At 37.0% G+C, this 17,250-nt stretch overlaps 2 protein-coding genes across 2 annotated transcripts; one reads left to right on the forward strand and one right to left on the reverse strand.

Annotated features, from left to right (window-relative positions):
• The first annotated feature begins 408 nt into the window (after positions 1–408).
• On the forward strand, positions 409–1,352 carry LOC110218064 (olfactory receptor 8D1-like). The gene is given in 2 exon segments (XM_021000618.2): positions 409–670; positions 673–1,352. Coding segments are annotated over 2 exon segments (942 nt in total).
• A 14,612-nt stretch (positions 1,353–15,964) lies between these two features.
• LOC110218063 (olfactory receptor 8A1-like) lies at positions 15,965–16,907 on the reverse strand. Its single transcript, XM_021000617.2, is given in 2 exon segments — positions 15,965–16,850; positions 16,852–16,907. Coding segments are annotated over 2 exon segments (942 nt in total).
• Between the last annotated feature and the right edge of the window lie 343 nt (positions 16,908–17,250).

The following is a 17,250-nucleotide window of genomic DNA, read 5'->3' on the forward strand; positions in this document are numbered from 1 at the left end:
GATTGTCAAAATCAAAAACTCTCAAGTTGCTTACAGTCTAATGATACCTACAATACCAGCACTCAGGTTTTATTGTGATGCTGAAGGAATGTATATAAAGTTCACCATAGGGGCAGCTAGGTGGCGCAGTGGATAGAGCACTGGCCCTGGATTCAGGAGGACCTGAGTTCAAATCCGATCTCAGACACATAACACTTACTAGCTGTGTGACCCTGGGCAAGTCACATTGCCTAGCCAAAAATAAATAAATAAAGTGCACCATAAATCTTAAAGTAATACCATTTTATAATAATATATTCCTTTATTCTATTACCACAAACACAAGAATTTCAAACAATGATAAATAATATTGTGTCTTTGATGTGTCTTCTTTTCTCCACAGTGTTGCCTCTGGTACCCTACAAAGCAATGGCTCCATTAAATCAATCTACAGTAATCACGTTTATCTTAGAGGGATTAACAGACCGGTCAGAGCTCCAACCGCTCCTCTTTATCCTCTTCCTGGGCATCTACGTTGTCACTGTGGTGGGAAATTTGGGCATGATCCTACTAATTGCTATCAGCCCTCAGCTGCAATCTCCAATGTACTATTTCCTCAGCAACTTGTCCTTTGTGGATCTCTGCTATTCCTCTGCCATTACTCCCAAACTTCTGGTGAATTTCACAGGGGACAAAACATCATATCCTACATTGAGTGTATGACACAGCTTTTTTTCTTCTGTTTTTTTGTTGTTTCTGAAAGTTTCATGCTGACAGCCATGGCCTATGACCGTTATGTTGCCATCTGCAGTCCCCTGCTCTATAATGTCATCATGTCTCCAAGGGTCTGCTCCTTTTTGGTGACAGGGGTGTATACTATGGGTATCTCTGTCGCTCTGGTTCACACAAGTTGCATGGCCAGATTGTCTTTTTGTGGTCCTAATGTCATTAAACATTACTTCTGTGACATTATCCCCCTTCTGAAGCTCTCCTGCTCCAGCACCTACCTCAATGAGCTTCTGGTGTTGGTCATTGCTACATTCAATGTATTTTCAACCACTGCTGCCATCTTCATCTCTTATGCTTTCATTCTCACTAGCATCCTTTGCATCCAGTCTGCTGAAGGGAGGTCTAAAGCCTTCAGTACCTGCAGCTCCCACTTGGCAGCTGTTGCTATCTTTTATGGCACCATTATTTTCATGTATCTTAAGCCACCATCAAGCAGTAGCATGACTCAGGAGAAGGTGGCCTCGGTATTTTATACCACAGTTATCCCCATGCTGAATCCTCTAATCTACAGCCTGAGGAATAAGGATGTCAAGGATGTACTAAAGAAAATCATGAGGGGTACCATATTTTTCAGGTCCATGTAGCACCAAACAAAATTAAAGATAACAATGATCTTGATTTTTCTTTCTACTTTGTCTAAAAAAGGAACCAATTTCCCATGAAATGAGGATTAACTTTGGAAAACATTGTGAAGCAGCTGAAACCATAACTTCAGAGCCTTTAATTTTCATTCATTCATTCAACAAGTATTAATTAAACACCAACTTCAAGAAATACAGCTGTTCTTGTTAGGTATTAGAGATATAAAGAAAAAAATAAAACAATTCCTGACCCTACGAGTTTACTTTCTATCATGGAGTTGCAACACATACACCCTCTCAGTGTCCACTCCATTTCATTCCTTCTTTTCACCCAAACGCCCAAAATTCAGTTCAGTGTCTCCAAATTAGCCTAGTTTCCTAAAGCCTCCTTACCTACCCCATTCACCTAGAGCTGGCCTTCCATAACCTCTTTCCTTCAGCAAAACTTATCTTTTTAATATCCCACTGCTCCAGGGCTTTGCTGCCAGGCAAGTTAGCCAACCCCTCAAATTCCAATTAAAGGAAGCAGGATTACAGAAATGAAACTGAGAGAGCTTCAAGACATGCTATCCTCTAGTAAATTACAACACGCCACCCATGCTTTTTAAAGTTACCCATCACTGTTTTCTTTGATTTTAGATATTGAAGTCTACAAGTGGGGCATAGTGTTGCTTGGGGAAAAGAGGGACAAGCCGCTCCCTAGAATTCATGTACTACATCCACGTAAACTTCTCCTTGCCTCTATAATAAATCTCTTTTCTTTTTAAAATCAGAACTGAAGGTTGCCTTGAGTAACACAACACATTTTCAAATACAGAGTATAATCTCTAACTCAACTCTATTCATTGCTACCTTTTTGTGATTATTTCATGGATATACTTCCATTAATTATATGTTGGTCCTCATCTCCCCTATGAGACAGTATCCAAGTCTTTCTCTTTACTCCAAATGCATAGCTTACTCTCAGGGACCTTGTGGACCATCACAAATTATTATTAGGGACATTTAGAGAAAAGAACACTTAACGTGTATATAATCTAGCTGTGGCTCTGCTCCTAAAACTGTCTGTGTAACCTTATGCAAGTCACTTCCTTATATAGAAATGCTTTTTTTTTTCAAAATCTGTAAATGAAAGTACCTATATGTACAAAAATATTTATAGCAGACCTTTCTGCAGTAGCAACAAAAATGGAAATTGAGGGGATGCCCATCAATTGGGGAATGGCTGAACAAGTCATGGTATATGATTGTGATGGAATACTACTGTGCTATAACAAATAACAAGCAGTAGGGGGCAGCTAGGTGGCACAGTGAATAGAGTACCGGCCCTGAAGTCAGGAGAACCTGAGTTCAAATCTGGCCTCAGACCAAACACTTGACATTTACTGGCTGTGTTACCCTGGGTAAGTCACTTAATCCCATTTGCCTAAAATTAAAAAACAATAACAAGCAGGATGGTTTCAGAAACACCTGTAAAGATTTACATAAACTCATCCAAAATGAAGTAAGCAGAACCAGTAACAGCAATATTGTAACAATGATCAATTGTGAATGACAATTATTCTTAGCAATATCATGACCCAAGACAATTGTAAAGGACTTATGATGAAAAATATTTCACCTCCAGAGGAAAATAAAAAACTGATGGAATCTGAATGCAGATCAAAGTATACTTTTTTTAAACTTTCTTTGTTTTTCTTGCAGTTTTTTGGTCTGTTTTTTGTAGCATGGCTAACATAGAAATATGTTTTGTATGACTGCACATGTATCGTCTACATCAAATTGCTTGCCTTCTTTTTTATTCACTTATTTTAAACTTAAATACACAGTAAGAAAAGAAAAATAAGATGTTGCCATGTGCACAGCAGAATGTAAGAGAGGATTCAAAATATACAGCAACAAACTTCCATTTCAAGAAAGCCTATATAATAAATACTACACATTTTGTTTAGAACTGTCCATCTTTTTTTTTGTTTCCTTGTAAGTTTTCTTTTGTTGTCTGCTGGCCACTTTTTACTTTGTTCTTTTTACCCTTTCCTTCCCCCCACCCCAGAAGATCATCCTGAAGTGTTTGGAACCCTTTTGCCATCACACTCAAAGCCATTATACTGGGGAAACATCATTTCTAAGGAGTTTGACTTTGATTCTAATCACCACATGGAAAAAGAAGAAAAAAAAACATGTAGAGAAAAAAGTCTGAAATCTTAGGCTTTTCCTTCCCACTTCAAGAAGAGTCTTACATCTGATAATCTGATCCGTATGGTGAGTGATAGCCAATATCTATAGTTCACAGTGGGTCTCAATGCATATTGGTTATGATGAACAGGAGCAGAATAACCTTGACATCTACAGCACAATCAACAATTCTTCATGCGTCAAGGTTATCTGCAGTAGAGATCATAACCTTTTTGCACGTAGCTAGTCCTAAGAGCTAAGTGCAGACTAAGGTTTCTGTACACTTCCACTCACTCAATTTATCCAGCCTTACCCACAATAATCTCCCTGGGAGTTATATTGTATCAGGAAGGAAGGAAAAAAGAAAGTACTGGGTAAGTGCCTACTATGTGCCAGGCATAATAGTAACAACGCTGGGTGGTAGATGACTTCCTGACTCCAAGCCCAGGAATCTTATCTACTATGCCACCTATCTTCATCATTAGGGGGATGATACCAAATCTTTGGCTCCTTAGAGGCCTCTACAGAAAGGCCACACCCTTCTTCCATGGTGGGGTAAATAAAGACTATTCCTCACCTTTATCTTGAATTATCATCAAGTTAATTCAAGGATCCCTTTCCTTCCAAGCAAATATACATTAATCATGGTTATCTAAGTGATATAGGGCATGGTTACATAGGACAATTGGTCCCCATGCTGTTAAAAAACCAAGGCACCTCCCAATAATACAACCTCTTGGGCCTTCAAAACCTTCTGGGAAGGAATTATCTGAACCATCCTGGAAGATAAAGTGAATGCGGATACAGCTATTGACTACCTGGAGTAAATATCTTGTGTGGAGAAGGGGCAAAAAAACCCCAACATTTTTCCAGTTGAGGACAAGCTGAGGACCATTGGGTTAGATGGATGTTCTTACTAGCACAAGTAATATAGTTGGTCAAGAATAGCTACCACATCCTTATTGAGGGACCATATAGTCCAGAAAAATATGGCATTACCAATCCAATGTTCAGATTGGTATTGAACCCACATGCATAACCTTTGCTGTTATTGTAACTACTTCTACCTAATTATTTAATTCAATGAAGAGCATGCATCTCTGCTTGGTGATGACATGTCCCACAAACTATTAGACACAGTGGGAGGCATTGGTAAATTTGTTCCATTGGTTCAGAACCCAAAGGTGAGGGCTTTTTTTTCCAGGGTCTAGGCCACTTAAGCAGCCACATGGCCATCATGAAGTCATATAACCAGTTAGAGCTAATTGTGAAATTAAATTCTATGCTTTTTCATGTTGATTATATAAACAATAGTGAATAGAGATCTGGTCTTGGAATGAGGAATACTTGATTCAGATCCTGTCTTTTGGGCCATACTAAGAGACTTTGGGGAATTTCTCTTTTAGGTAAGATCTGAAACTCTCTCTTGATTGAGCTGCACTACCTCACTTTCAATGGAAGAACTCTTTTAATTTGTATTGTCTAGTATACATTCTCATATGTATTTTCCTCTGATATCTGTTTCACTAATGACTTGGATAAATGGATTCCTTTGTTATTTGATATGTGTATTCATTGTGAAACCAGTATGTGGAGGGAAGGGAGTCAGGCACTGGATATAAAGTTGAAAGTCTTCTTTTCCTCATTAAGAAATAGTAATCAAGAGTTTAACTTAAATCTGAAAACTATATCTCCTAGACTAATAATATTTAAGGAAGTAGATAGATATAATTCTAGCCTTGTACCCTGTCTTTCCGAGGAAAATAGAGTGGCAGTAGACCCCAGCCCTAACCTCTTGCTTTCTTTCTTGGCAGAAAACCAGGAGTCTACTTTCAACTTCTCCCAACTGCACCTGTTCTTTGAGGGCATAGGAGTGTTGCCCTTCACTCAGTCATGAGCATTCTCATACCTGGTCATACCCTTAACATCATCCAAACCCCATTCCACATATCCTAAACACCAGATTTCCCACTCCCAACCTCTTCAACCATCCCAACCCGAAGTCTAATCCTAATTTCACCCTGCCATTTTACCATGCCCTCTGAAACCATTGTCCACAAGCAACAAACTTCCCTTAATCTTAAATTTATTTCTCTCCCGCTCCTTCCATCTACTAGCTCTTATTGAAACTTGGCTTCCCCCTGTTGACACAGCCTACTTGGACACCTTTCTAGTACTGGCTGCACCTTAACACATTTTCCTCAGCTCACTACTTGAGATGAGGGTCTGGGGGGCAGTGTTGGAATATTCATTGTTCCCTGTTGCAACTTCCAGGTCCTCCACTTTCTTTTGTTAATTTAATTTCATTTTTTATTCTGAACTTAAGAAACAAAACAAGCATTTACCTAACATAACAGAATAAACAGGATTGACATAAAACTGCAGATTTATTATGTATAACTTGCTTTTCATTTAAAATATATAATAAAGTTACCATATAACTTTCTTTTTTCTCCTCCCTCCCAGCCCCACATTAGAGATAGCTATCATTAGAAACCAATGCATGTATATTTATTTCTATCTATCCATCTGTCAAACCATACCATACATACTTCTATTAATCAGTTTATTCTTGCGATACAGATAATATCTTCCTTCATAGATCCTTGCTGTTTATTTTGGATGTTTACAAAAGTCAAAATAACTACTCACTTAAAGTTGTTTTTAAAACAATATTCTAGTTACTGTATACAACCGTCTCTTGGTTCTGCTCAATTTCCTCTTCATTATTTCATGCAAGTCTTTCCATGTTATTTTTCTAAAATCATCAAACTCTTCATTTCTTATAGTATACTAGTATTTTATCACAATCATATACCAAAACTTATTCCATTCCCCAACTGGTTAGCATCCTCTCAATTTTCAGTTCTTCGCCACCACAAAGAGAGCTACTATAAATATTTTGAGACATGTAGGTCCTTTTTTCCCTAATCATCTTGGAAAATAGAACTAATAGTGATATTTCTGGGTCAAAGGGTATAGGCAGTTTAATAACTCTTTGGGCATAATTCCAGACTGTTCTCCATTTTCCTCCATCACTCAATAACTTATTTTCCTTTGAGCTTTATGCCACTCATATCTACCACCCATCAAAATCCAGGTAGCTGTTGGCTGTATATCCCCACATCACTACCCTTCCTTCCTCAACGAGTTAAATACCAGGCTCACAATTTTTCTCTCCACTCCAATTTCTGCCCTTATCCTAAGAGACTTCAACATATATATATATGGATTCTCCCTCAGTTACTTAATCTATTGGCCTCCCAAGAGCTACTCCTCCATCCCACCTCAGCCACACACAAAGACAGTCATACCTGTGATCTTTCTACCACCCACAAATGTATCACCTCTATAATCAAGAATTCTGAAATCCCTTTATTGACCAAACTCTATTATAAACTTTTCACCTCTCCATCTACTGTACCTTACAAAATCCTATTCTTCATCTGCACTGTGAACTCCAAACCTTTGACCCCTCAATTCTTTCCCAGGCTATCTCCCTTGCATTGGCACTCTCTATTCTTCTCTCCATCTTTACCTCTTGGTAAACCAATTCAATTCTATGCTTTTCTTTGTCGAATCCCTACCCACCCCATATCATATCACCAATTACACCCAGCTAAACCTCAGCTTTGGGTCGCTTCCAACATTTGTCACCTTTGCTTTTCTACACATATGTGCTGAACAAGAGTGGAGAAAATCATACAACCATTCTGACTGAATCCACTACAATTTTATATAACCTCAACTAGGCCCTTGCTGCTGCTTGGCATCCTTCTATATCATCCTTATCAACTCACTATCCCAGTCTCCACATTGGCTCTTCCAAACCTTTTCAGCCCTCATCAGACTACCTATGGCTCCCCTTGCACCCAATCTTTCAGCTGAGAACCTTACCTCAATATCCCTCACATAATTTCTCTCTCTCTCTTTCTCTCTCTCTCTCTCTCTCTCTCTCTCTCTCTCTCTCTCTCTCTCTCTCTCACACACACACACACACACACACACACATACACACACACACCCCAAAGCTGTTGACAAGGGCTGCTAATTTCATCTTTGAAATCTTTGAAATATTTATTGAATACATCCTCTTCTCTCCCTCCTCCAACACTGCTACCACTCTGGTGCAGGACCTCATAATCTCACATCTTGATTATTGCTATAGCTTGCTGATGAGTTTAGGGGTCTCAAGTTTCTCCCTACTCTGATCCATCCTCCATGAGATAACTAAACTGATTTTCCAAAAATGCAGATCTGATCTTATCACATACCACCACGCCCTCCCTCTCTGTAAAGTCCAGTGCCTTTCTATTGGCTTCAGGAGCAAATACAAAATGCTCTGTTTGGCATTCAGTACCCTTCACAACACGGTCTCCTCCTACCTTTCCAGTCTTCTTATACCTTACTCCCTAATATGTACTGCTTGATCCAGAGACACTGGCTTCCTGGCTATTCCATGAGCAAGATGCTGCATCTCTTGGCTCTAGACATTTTCTTTGGTTTTCCCCCATGTCTGGAATATTCCCCTCCTCTGCTACGAGTATTGATCCCTTTGACTTCCTTTATGTCCCAACTAAAATCCTACCTGCTACAGGAAACTTTCTCCAACTCTTCTTAATTTCAGTGCCTTCCCTCTTTTAATTATTTCTTATTTAGCATATATTTTATCACACATAGACCTCACTTTGTATATATTTGTTTGTATGCTGTTTCCTTTATTAGCTCCTTGACAGCAGGGGCCATCTTTTGCTTTTTTTTTTTAATCCCCAATACTTAGTGCATTACCTGGCATACCATATGCACTTAATAAATGTTTACATAGATAAATATGTTTAAATAAATAAAAGAAAATATAAAATAAAAATGTTTAAATAAATAAATGTTTACCAATTGATTGGTTGAGGAGTCCCTAGAGATATGTTTATTATTACAACATGTAGGGGACAGTCTCATTACAAAGATGTAGAGCATATTATTTACAGATTATTCAACATTTTCTCTAATGCCAGGTTGTTTAAGTCTTATTTGTTAATTAGGCCACTATACAGTTTTGTAAATTTCATACATTTCATTTAAGTTTTCAGTTTTTGTTGGCAAAATACTTACAATGTCTTCCTTCTTCATCTATTGCGATTTTTCCTTTTTAATGTTTCATGTAGTAATCTGTTTTTCCTCTTTTGTTTAATCGAATTAGCTAGTAGCTTGTCAATTTTGTTAGCTATTTTTAAAAAGCCGGCTCCTGGTTTTATTTTTCAACTTAATGATTTTTGTTTTGTTTCCAATTTTATCTCTTCTCCGATTGTCAAAATTTCTGTTTGGGGATTCTTTTTTCTGACTAGTTGATTCTCTAGTTATTTTTTTAATTAGGTACCCTGTTCATGAATTTGAGTTTTCTCTTTCTTGTGTGGATGAAAATGCTAAGAAATGTAAAATTTCCTTTAAAAACTTTTTCTATAGAACTAAAATTTCTATATGTTTTATAATTACTGTCATTTTCTTTGATAAAATTCTTTATTGTTTCTTCTTTGATGTATTCATTAGTATTATTTTGTTGAGTCTACTTATATCTGAATAGTTTCTTCTAATTCTTATTGATTATAATTTTAATTATGATCTGGTCAGAAAGAGATGTGTTCAATATTTTTGCTATATATATTTGGTAGTTGTTCATAACCTAGTGCCTGACATTTTTTGTGAATATGCCATGCAAAGTTCAAAACACATGTAACCATTATGATTCCTACTTGATAATAGCTAACTTTTCTAAAATTCCATTTATGTTCTTAATTTCTTTCTTTTTTACTTTTTGTTTAACTTGTCTAATCTAAAAGCAGCACATTAAAGTTCCCATTAATTTTTTTTCACTATCTATTCTTCCCTATACTTTAATTTTAGTGTTATATTTTTTTAATTATCTATAGATCCTTTAAGTATGTTGTAATTTCCTTGTTTGTCCCTTTTAACTATGTCTATGACTACTACTTCCTTGTCTGAGATCCTGATTGCCACTCCTGATTTTTTTATTATTCACCTGAGACAAAATGTATTTTAATCCAGCCTGTCATTTTAACTCTATGAATATTTAAACTGTTAATATGTTTCTTATAAACAACATATTGTTGGATTCTTCTTTCTAATACATTTTGTCATCGAAGTTCCTTTATTGGTGACAGCAACCCATTGTCATTTATATTTTAGATATGTTTGTCCTTCCATCATATCCTATTATACTTTTTCCTCTGCTTGTGATTCACCTTCTTCTTTATAAAGAAAAAAAATTAGGAGGAGGGGGAAGGAATGTGATCAACACTAGAATGATCTGATCCTACTTTTTTTTCACTCTCTTTCTTCACTCAACCCAGACCCTTGTTACTGGATATTATTTTCTTCTTTCGCTTTAATCTCTCCTTTGTCACCAGCCCTCTACAATCTAATCAAGTCAGTAAGTGTAAATTAAGCACTTTCACTTTCTCAGGAAAGCATTAAGCCCTGGGAATAAAAATGCAAGTTAAAAAAAAGAAAAAATATGTATTGTTCCTGCCCTCAAGGAGCTTACATTTTAATGGAAGGAGATAACACCTGAGTAACCTAGACAGGGAAAGCTTGAGGAGAGATTTCTAGGGAATCAGGAACATAGTGGAGTGAGGACTGCTGGCCTGGACACTTTCTTACAAAGGAGATTCTATATCAAGGGAATTAATGAAAAGAAATACAAGGAAAGATGACCTAGCTGTACCAGATCTTAATATATTATAAAGCAGCAATCATCAAAACCATTTGGTACTGGCTATGAAATAGAGTGGCGGATCAGTGAAATAGTTCAGGTAGTCAATGACTATAGTAATCTATCATTTGATAAACCCAAAGACTCCTGCTATATTTAAATGCTTAGAAATGTAAAGAACTCACTATTTAACAAAAACTGCTGGGAAAACTGTAAAAGAATATAACAGAAACTAGGCATAGACCAACATCTTACATCATATACCAAGATAAAGTCAAAATAGGTCCATGGTTTAGGTATAAAGGCTGATACTATAAGCAAAATAGGAGGGCAAGAAATAGTTTACCTGTCAGAGTTACGGAGAATGGAAGAATTTATGACCTGATGAGATAGAGTACATTATGAAATACAAAATGGATAATTTTGATTACATTAAATTGAAAAGGTTTTGTACAAACAAATCCAATGCAACCAAGATTAGAAGGAAATTAGAAAGCTGGGAAACAATTTTTTATAACCAGCGCCTTTGATAAAAGCCTCATTTATAAAATGTATAGAGACCTGAATCAAATTTATAAGAATACAAATCATTCCCCAATTGATAAATGATCAAAGGATGTGAAGAAGCAGTTTTCAGATGAAGAAATTAAAGCTATCTATAGTCATATGAAAAAATGCTATAAATCACTATTAATTAGAGAAACGCAAATCAAAACAGCTCTTAGGTACCACCTCACACCTATCAGACTGGTTAACATGACAAAACAGGAAAATGGAAATGTTGGAGAAGAAATGGGAAATTGGGTCACCAATGCATACACACACACACACACACACACACACTCACACATACATATTATATATCAGCCCTTTTTGTGGTGGCCAAGAATTGGAAATTGAGGGGATGCCTATCACTTGGGGAACGGCTGAACAAGTTGTAGTATATGAGTGTAATGGAATACTATTGTTACATAAATGATGAGCAGATGGACTTCAGAAAATCCTGGAAAGACTTATGTAAACTGATTCTGAGTGAAGTCAGCAGAACCAGAACATTGTGCACAGAAACAGCAACATTGTGTGATAACTAACTTTGATAGATTTACCTCTTCTTGGTGATGCAAGGATTTAAGACAACTCCAAAATTCTTACGGCGGAAAATGCTGTTCACATCCAGAAAAAGAACTATGGAGTCTGAATACAGACCGAAGCATATTGTTTGCCCGCTCTCTCTCTCTCTCTCTCTCTCTCTTCTCTCTCTCTCTCTTTGTTCTTTCCATGGTTCCTCCCACTGGTTCTAATTTTTCTTTGCAACACAAATGTCAAAATATGTTTAATATGAATGTATATGTAGAGCCTATATCAGATTGCACTCTGTCTTGGGGTGGGGGAAAGGGAGGGAGAGAGAGAAAATTTGGGACTCAAAATCTTATAGAAGTGAAGGTTGAAAGCTAAAAATAAATTAATTATTTAATGAGAAAAAGAGAAGATTCTAGGAAAAGCTTACCAAAGCAGAAGAAGGGGCCACAGGAGCAGAGGGATCACCCAGGATAAGAAGGCCTCATGGAATAAGGCATTTTTCAAGATTAGAAAGCTGCTGAAGCATGTTACCAAAGTCTGGAGTTCAAAAGTACATACAGGAAAGTATCTTCTATGGTACTATCTTATGACTTTCACTTCTTCAACTTTTCCTTATTTCCTAAATCTCAGTCTTTCTTCTTCCTCACTCTCATACCTATTTCCTTATTAACTTTTATGTGTTTCTATACTAAACTCATTGTGTATATATGTGTTCAACACATCATTATATTTATATCAGAGCAAATTTCATGAGATTCCAGCTCTTCCTGATCACCCTGCCTGTTTTTGTTTTTGTTTTGTTTTGTTTTTTGTATTTTTCTGGCATGTCCCAATTATGAGAAATACTGAATTCTTCTTTCTTTCTCATTTCTCATCTCTCTAGAGGGGCAGCAAGATGGTGCAATGGATAGAGCTCTGGCCTTAGAGTCAGGAGGACCTGAGTTCAAATCCAACCTTAGACACTTGGTACTTACTAGCTGTGTGACTCTGGGCAATTGCCTCACTCAAAAAAAAAACAAAGGCATAGTGATCTCCTATTTTTCTCCTTTCCTTTCTTCAGACAAACAAAATAGAAAACACATGCATACAGACCCTCAATTTGTCTTTGTTCTCTGTTTCAACCTTTCAGACAATGAGAGTTTGAAGGAATAGTGATCTGCTCCCCCTTCCCCTACTTCCATTAAGAGGTAGGCACTGGATCATAATTTAACTTCCTTCAAATTGATCAGATACATTTAGCTTTTGAGGACTCTTTTGTCCCCTGTGTTTACATTTTATAGGTTCTACGCATTTCTGGTTTTCTCAACAGGATTCATACTCAGGTCCTCCAACTCAAAATCAAGTGCTCTTTATACTACATTACACTTTGCAGAAACTCTAAATGGAAAGAGTGAATTCATCAAGTTCATCACTGAGGTCAGGAGTGAAAGGAGTAGAGGCAGCTGGCTGAGAACTGCTAAGATGTTCTTTAAGTGTGGCTTCAGTCATCAATCAATCCAAATCTATCAAAATGCATCTATGTGCCGGGCACTGTGATAAGTACTGGGAATACAAAGATGAAAGTAAGACAATCTGCTCTAAAAGAGCCTCCATTTTACTGGGAGAGAAATCATGTATGATACAGACATATACACATTAGATACACAGTGACTGGGGAAACAATCTAGCAGTTTGAGGAATCGAGAAAGAAAGAAGAATTCAGTATTTCTCATAAAACAGAATTTGAGTTCTCAGGGTCTTGAAGGGTCTTGAAGAAAATTAAGAATTTCAAAAGTCAGAGGCAAGGTAAAACTACATTCTAAGTATTGAGAAGAGTCAGTACAAAGTTTTGTATCTGGGGAATAATTTCCACGTATGACAAATAGTAAGAAGGCCAGATTGATTGGAACATACTCTGTGTTAAGGAGAATGGTTTACAAATAAGGGGCAGCTGAGTTACACTGGATAGAGCACTTAGCTTGGAATCAGGAAGACATATTCATGAATTCAAATCCAGCCTCTGACACTTACTAGTTCTGTTACCCTGGTCAACTCACTTACCTTGTTTGCTCAGTTCCTCTTCTGTAAAATGAACTGGAGAAGGAAATGGCAAGGAATTGCCAGGAAAACCTGAAATGGGATCACAAAAAGCAGGCCTGTACAACCTGAGGACTGCAGGCCAACTGTGGCATGCCAAATGATTTTGGGTGGCCCACAAAAAATGTAGAGGCATATTTTGTGGGCCACCCAAAATCATTTGGTGGGCCAGAGTCACACATGACTGAAAAATGACAGAAAAACAACATGTAAATAAGCCTGGATTTGTAGTTTGGGGCCATGTTGTAGAGGGCTCTAAATGACAAAGCAGAAAAGGAATCCAACACATGTTGGGGCCATTCAAGCATATTTTTATCAAGAGACAAAAATAGAAAAATAGAAAAATAAAAAGTAGTTGTCCTGGAAAAAGTTTAGATTCTAGTTAAAGTGATAACATGTACATATAAAACACAATGTAGATTCTAGGTAGCCTCAAAGCAGAAGCTGCATTGATACCCCTCAAGGAATCCAAAAAATGTTGGGGCCATTTCAAGTACATTTTTATCAAGAGATAAAAATATATTTTTTTCCACTTAATATTTTTTTCCAATTACATGTAAAGATAGTTTACAACATTCACTTTTATACAATTTTGAATTCCAAATTTTTTTCTCCTTCCTTCCCTCTTCTCTCCCCTCACTCCCCTCCCCCCTCCCTAAGACAGCAAGCAATCTGATATAGGATATACATGTACAATTATATTAAACATATTTCACATTAGTCATGTTGTGAAAGAAGAATCAGAACAAAAGAGAAGAACCATGAGAAAGAAAAAAAAAGAGAAAGTCATATGTTTTGATCTTCATTCAGACTCCATAATTTTTTCTCTGGATGTGGATAGCATTTTCCATCATAAATCTTTTGGAATTGTCTTGGATCTCATTGCTGAGAAGAGCTAAATCTATCAAAGTGGATCATCACACAATGTTGCTGTTACCGTGTACAATGTTCTCTTGGTTCTGCTCACTTCACTCAGAATCAGTTCATGTAAGTCTTTCCCAGTTTTTCTGAAATTCACTTGCTCATCATTTCTTATAGCACAACAGTATTCATGTACCCCAACTTGTTCAACCATTCCCCAATTGATGGGCTTCCCCTTAATTTCCAATTCTTGGCCACCACAAAAAGAGCTGCTATAAATATTTTTGTACATGTGGGTGCTTTTCCATTTTTTATGATCTCTTTGGGATACAGACCTAGTAGTGGTATTGCTGAATCAAAGGGTATTCACAGTTTTATTGCCCTTTGGGCATAGCTCTATATCACTTTCCAGAATGGTTAAAAAGGTTCACAACTCTACCAACAATGCATTAGTATTCCAATTTTCCCACATCTTCTACAAATTTATCATTTTCCTTTTTTGCCATATTAGCCAATCTGATAGGTGTGAGGCAGTACCTGATAGTTGTTTTAATTTACATTTCTCCAGTCAATAGTTATTTAGAGCATTTTTTCATATGATTTCATATGACATATGACTAGATAGCTTTAATTTCTTCATCTGAAAGCTGACTGATTGTATCCTTTGACTATTATATGATGTATTCTCATAAATTTGACTTAGTTCTCTATATATTTTAGAAATGAGGTCTTTACCAGAGACATTGGCTATAATTTCCCCCCTAGCTTTCTGCTTTTTTAATCTTTGTTGCATTGGCTTTGTTTGTGCCAAAACTTTTTAATTTAGTATAATCAAAATAATCCACTTTGCATTTCATATTGTTCTCTATCTCTTGTTTCCTCATAAATTCTTCCCTTCTCCATAGATCTGACAGGTAAACTATTCCTTGCTCTCCTAATTTGCTTATGATATCAGCCTTTATGTCTAAATCATGTACCCATTTTGACCATATCTTGGTATACAGTATAAGATGTTGTTCTATGCCTAGTTTCTGCCATACTGTTTCTAGTTTTCCCAGCAGTTTTTGTCAAATAGTGAGTTCTTATCGCAGAAGGTAGAGTCTTTGGGTTTATCAAACAGTGGATTACTATTGTCATTGACTACTGTGTCTTGCATACTAACCTATTCCACTGACCCAACACTCTATTTCTTAGCCAGTACCAAATAGTTTTGATGATTGCTGCTTTAAAATATAGTTTTTGATATGGTAAGGCTAGAAGAGATAAAAATATAAAAATGAAAAGGTACCTCAAAAACCTTGTGCTCTAATTAAAGAGATAACATGTACATACAAAATTTATACAATGTAGATTTTAGGTAGCCTCAAAGCAAAATTTGCCATTGACCAGGGGGCCAGACCAGACCTCCTGTACTTGACACTTACTAGCTGTGTGACCCTAGGCAAATCACTTAACCCCAAATGCCTAAAAGTTAAAAAATAAAAAGAATATGATCTGTGACATTATTAAGTCACTTTAACTCCTTGAGCCTGCTTCCTTATCTATAAAATGGCATAGTTGGGCCAGGTAATCTCTAAGATTTCTTATATTCTGTCTGCTTCTATGGATTACACATTTTTGAGATGGAAAAGGAGATTCAATTATAACATTTAGGATAGAAAAAAGTAACATATTACTAGAGCCTTCACTTTAAAAATTATATTTGTGTGCAACAAACCTTCCTGCCTATAACTTTCCTTAGTGCCTCCTTCACATCCTTGTTCCTTAGACTATAGATGAGGGGATTCAGCATAGGAATCACTGTGGTATAAAAGACAGATGCTACCTTCTCCTGTGTCATGCTGCTGCTGTATGCTGGTTTAAGATACATAAACATAATGGAGCCATAAAAAATTGCCACAGCAGCAAGGTGGGAACCACAGGTACTGGAAGCTTTGTACCTGCTCTTAGCAGAGTTGATGCGGAAGATGCTAGAAAGAATAAAAGCATAAGAGATCAAGATGGCCAGAGTGGTTGCCAACACATTAAATCCAAGGAGAAACACCACTAAAAGCTCATTAATATAACTGCTAGAACAGGACAGCTTCAACAGGGGAAGGATGTCACAGAGGTAATGGTTAATGAGCTTAGGACCACAGAAAGACAGTCTGGCCATACAACTTGTATGTGCAAGGGCACCAACAAGACCTATCACATACACTCCTGTTGCTAGGAGGGAACAGACCCTCGGGGACATGACGACATTATAGAGCAGTGGGTTACAGATGGCAACATAACGATCAAAAGCCATGGCTGTCAGCATGTAGCATTCATCAATAGCAAAAAAGCAAAAAAAGAACAGTTGCGTCATGCACCCAGCATAAGAGATGATGTTTTGGTCCTCTATAAAATTCACCAGAAGTTTAGGGGTAACAACAGAAGAGTAGCAGAGATCTATGAAGGACAAGTTGCTGAGGAAATAGTACATGGGGGATTTGAGTTGAGAACTAACAGCAATTAAGAGGATCATGCCCAGGTTCCCCAACATAGTGACCACATATATCCACAGGAACAGAAGGAAAAGGGGAAACTGAAGGCTTGTGATTAGTTAATCCTTCAAGGTAAAACTCAGTTACTGTGGAATGCTTTTCTGAGGCCATTCCTAGGCAGATGTGGGAAGGGCAACTGCAGGGAAGAAAAAAGCCATAGTAGAAATTAAATATTTTCATTATGTAGTAACAGATAATTCTTGAACAGAACAGAAGGGAAAATGTCATTTCTTCAGAAGGATTTAATCCTTGTCAATTAGTATGCGTCATTACTAAAGTCTTACCTTTGTTTCTGCATTACCCTGGATTCTCAAAAGCGATGACAGCAGAGTGTATATTCTGGTAGAGAGATCCTAGCATCAGAGATTCAAAGACAGAAGGTCATGTAGTCTACCCTACCCCTCATCCTTCCATTTGACAGATGAGGACACAGATGCCCAGAGAGATGAGCTGA

The sequence above is a fragment of the Phascolarctos cinereus genome, unplaced genomic scaffold (assembly GCF_003287225.1).
Source record: "Phascolarctos cinereus isolate Bilbo 61053 unplaced genomic scaffold, phaCin_HiC Scaffold_726;HRSCAF=1367, whole genome shotgun sequence".
In the NCBI taxonomy this organism is placed as follows: Eukaryota; Metazoa; Chordata; class Mammalia; order Diprotodontia; family Phascolarctidae; genus Phascolarctos; species Phascolarctos cinereus.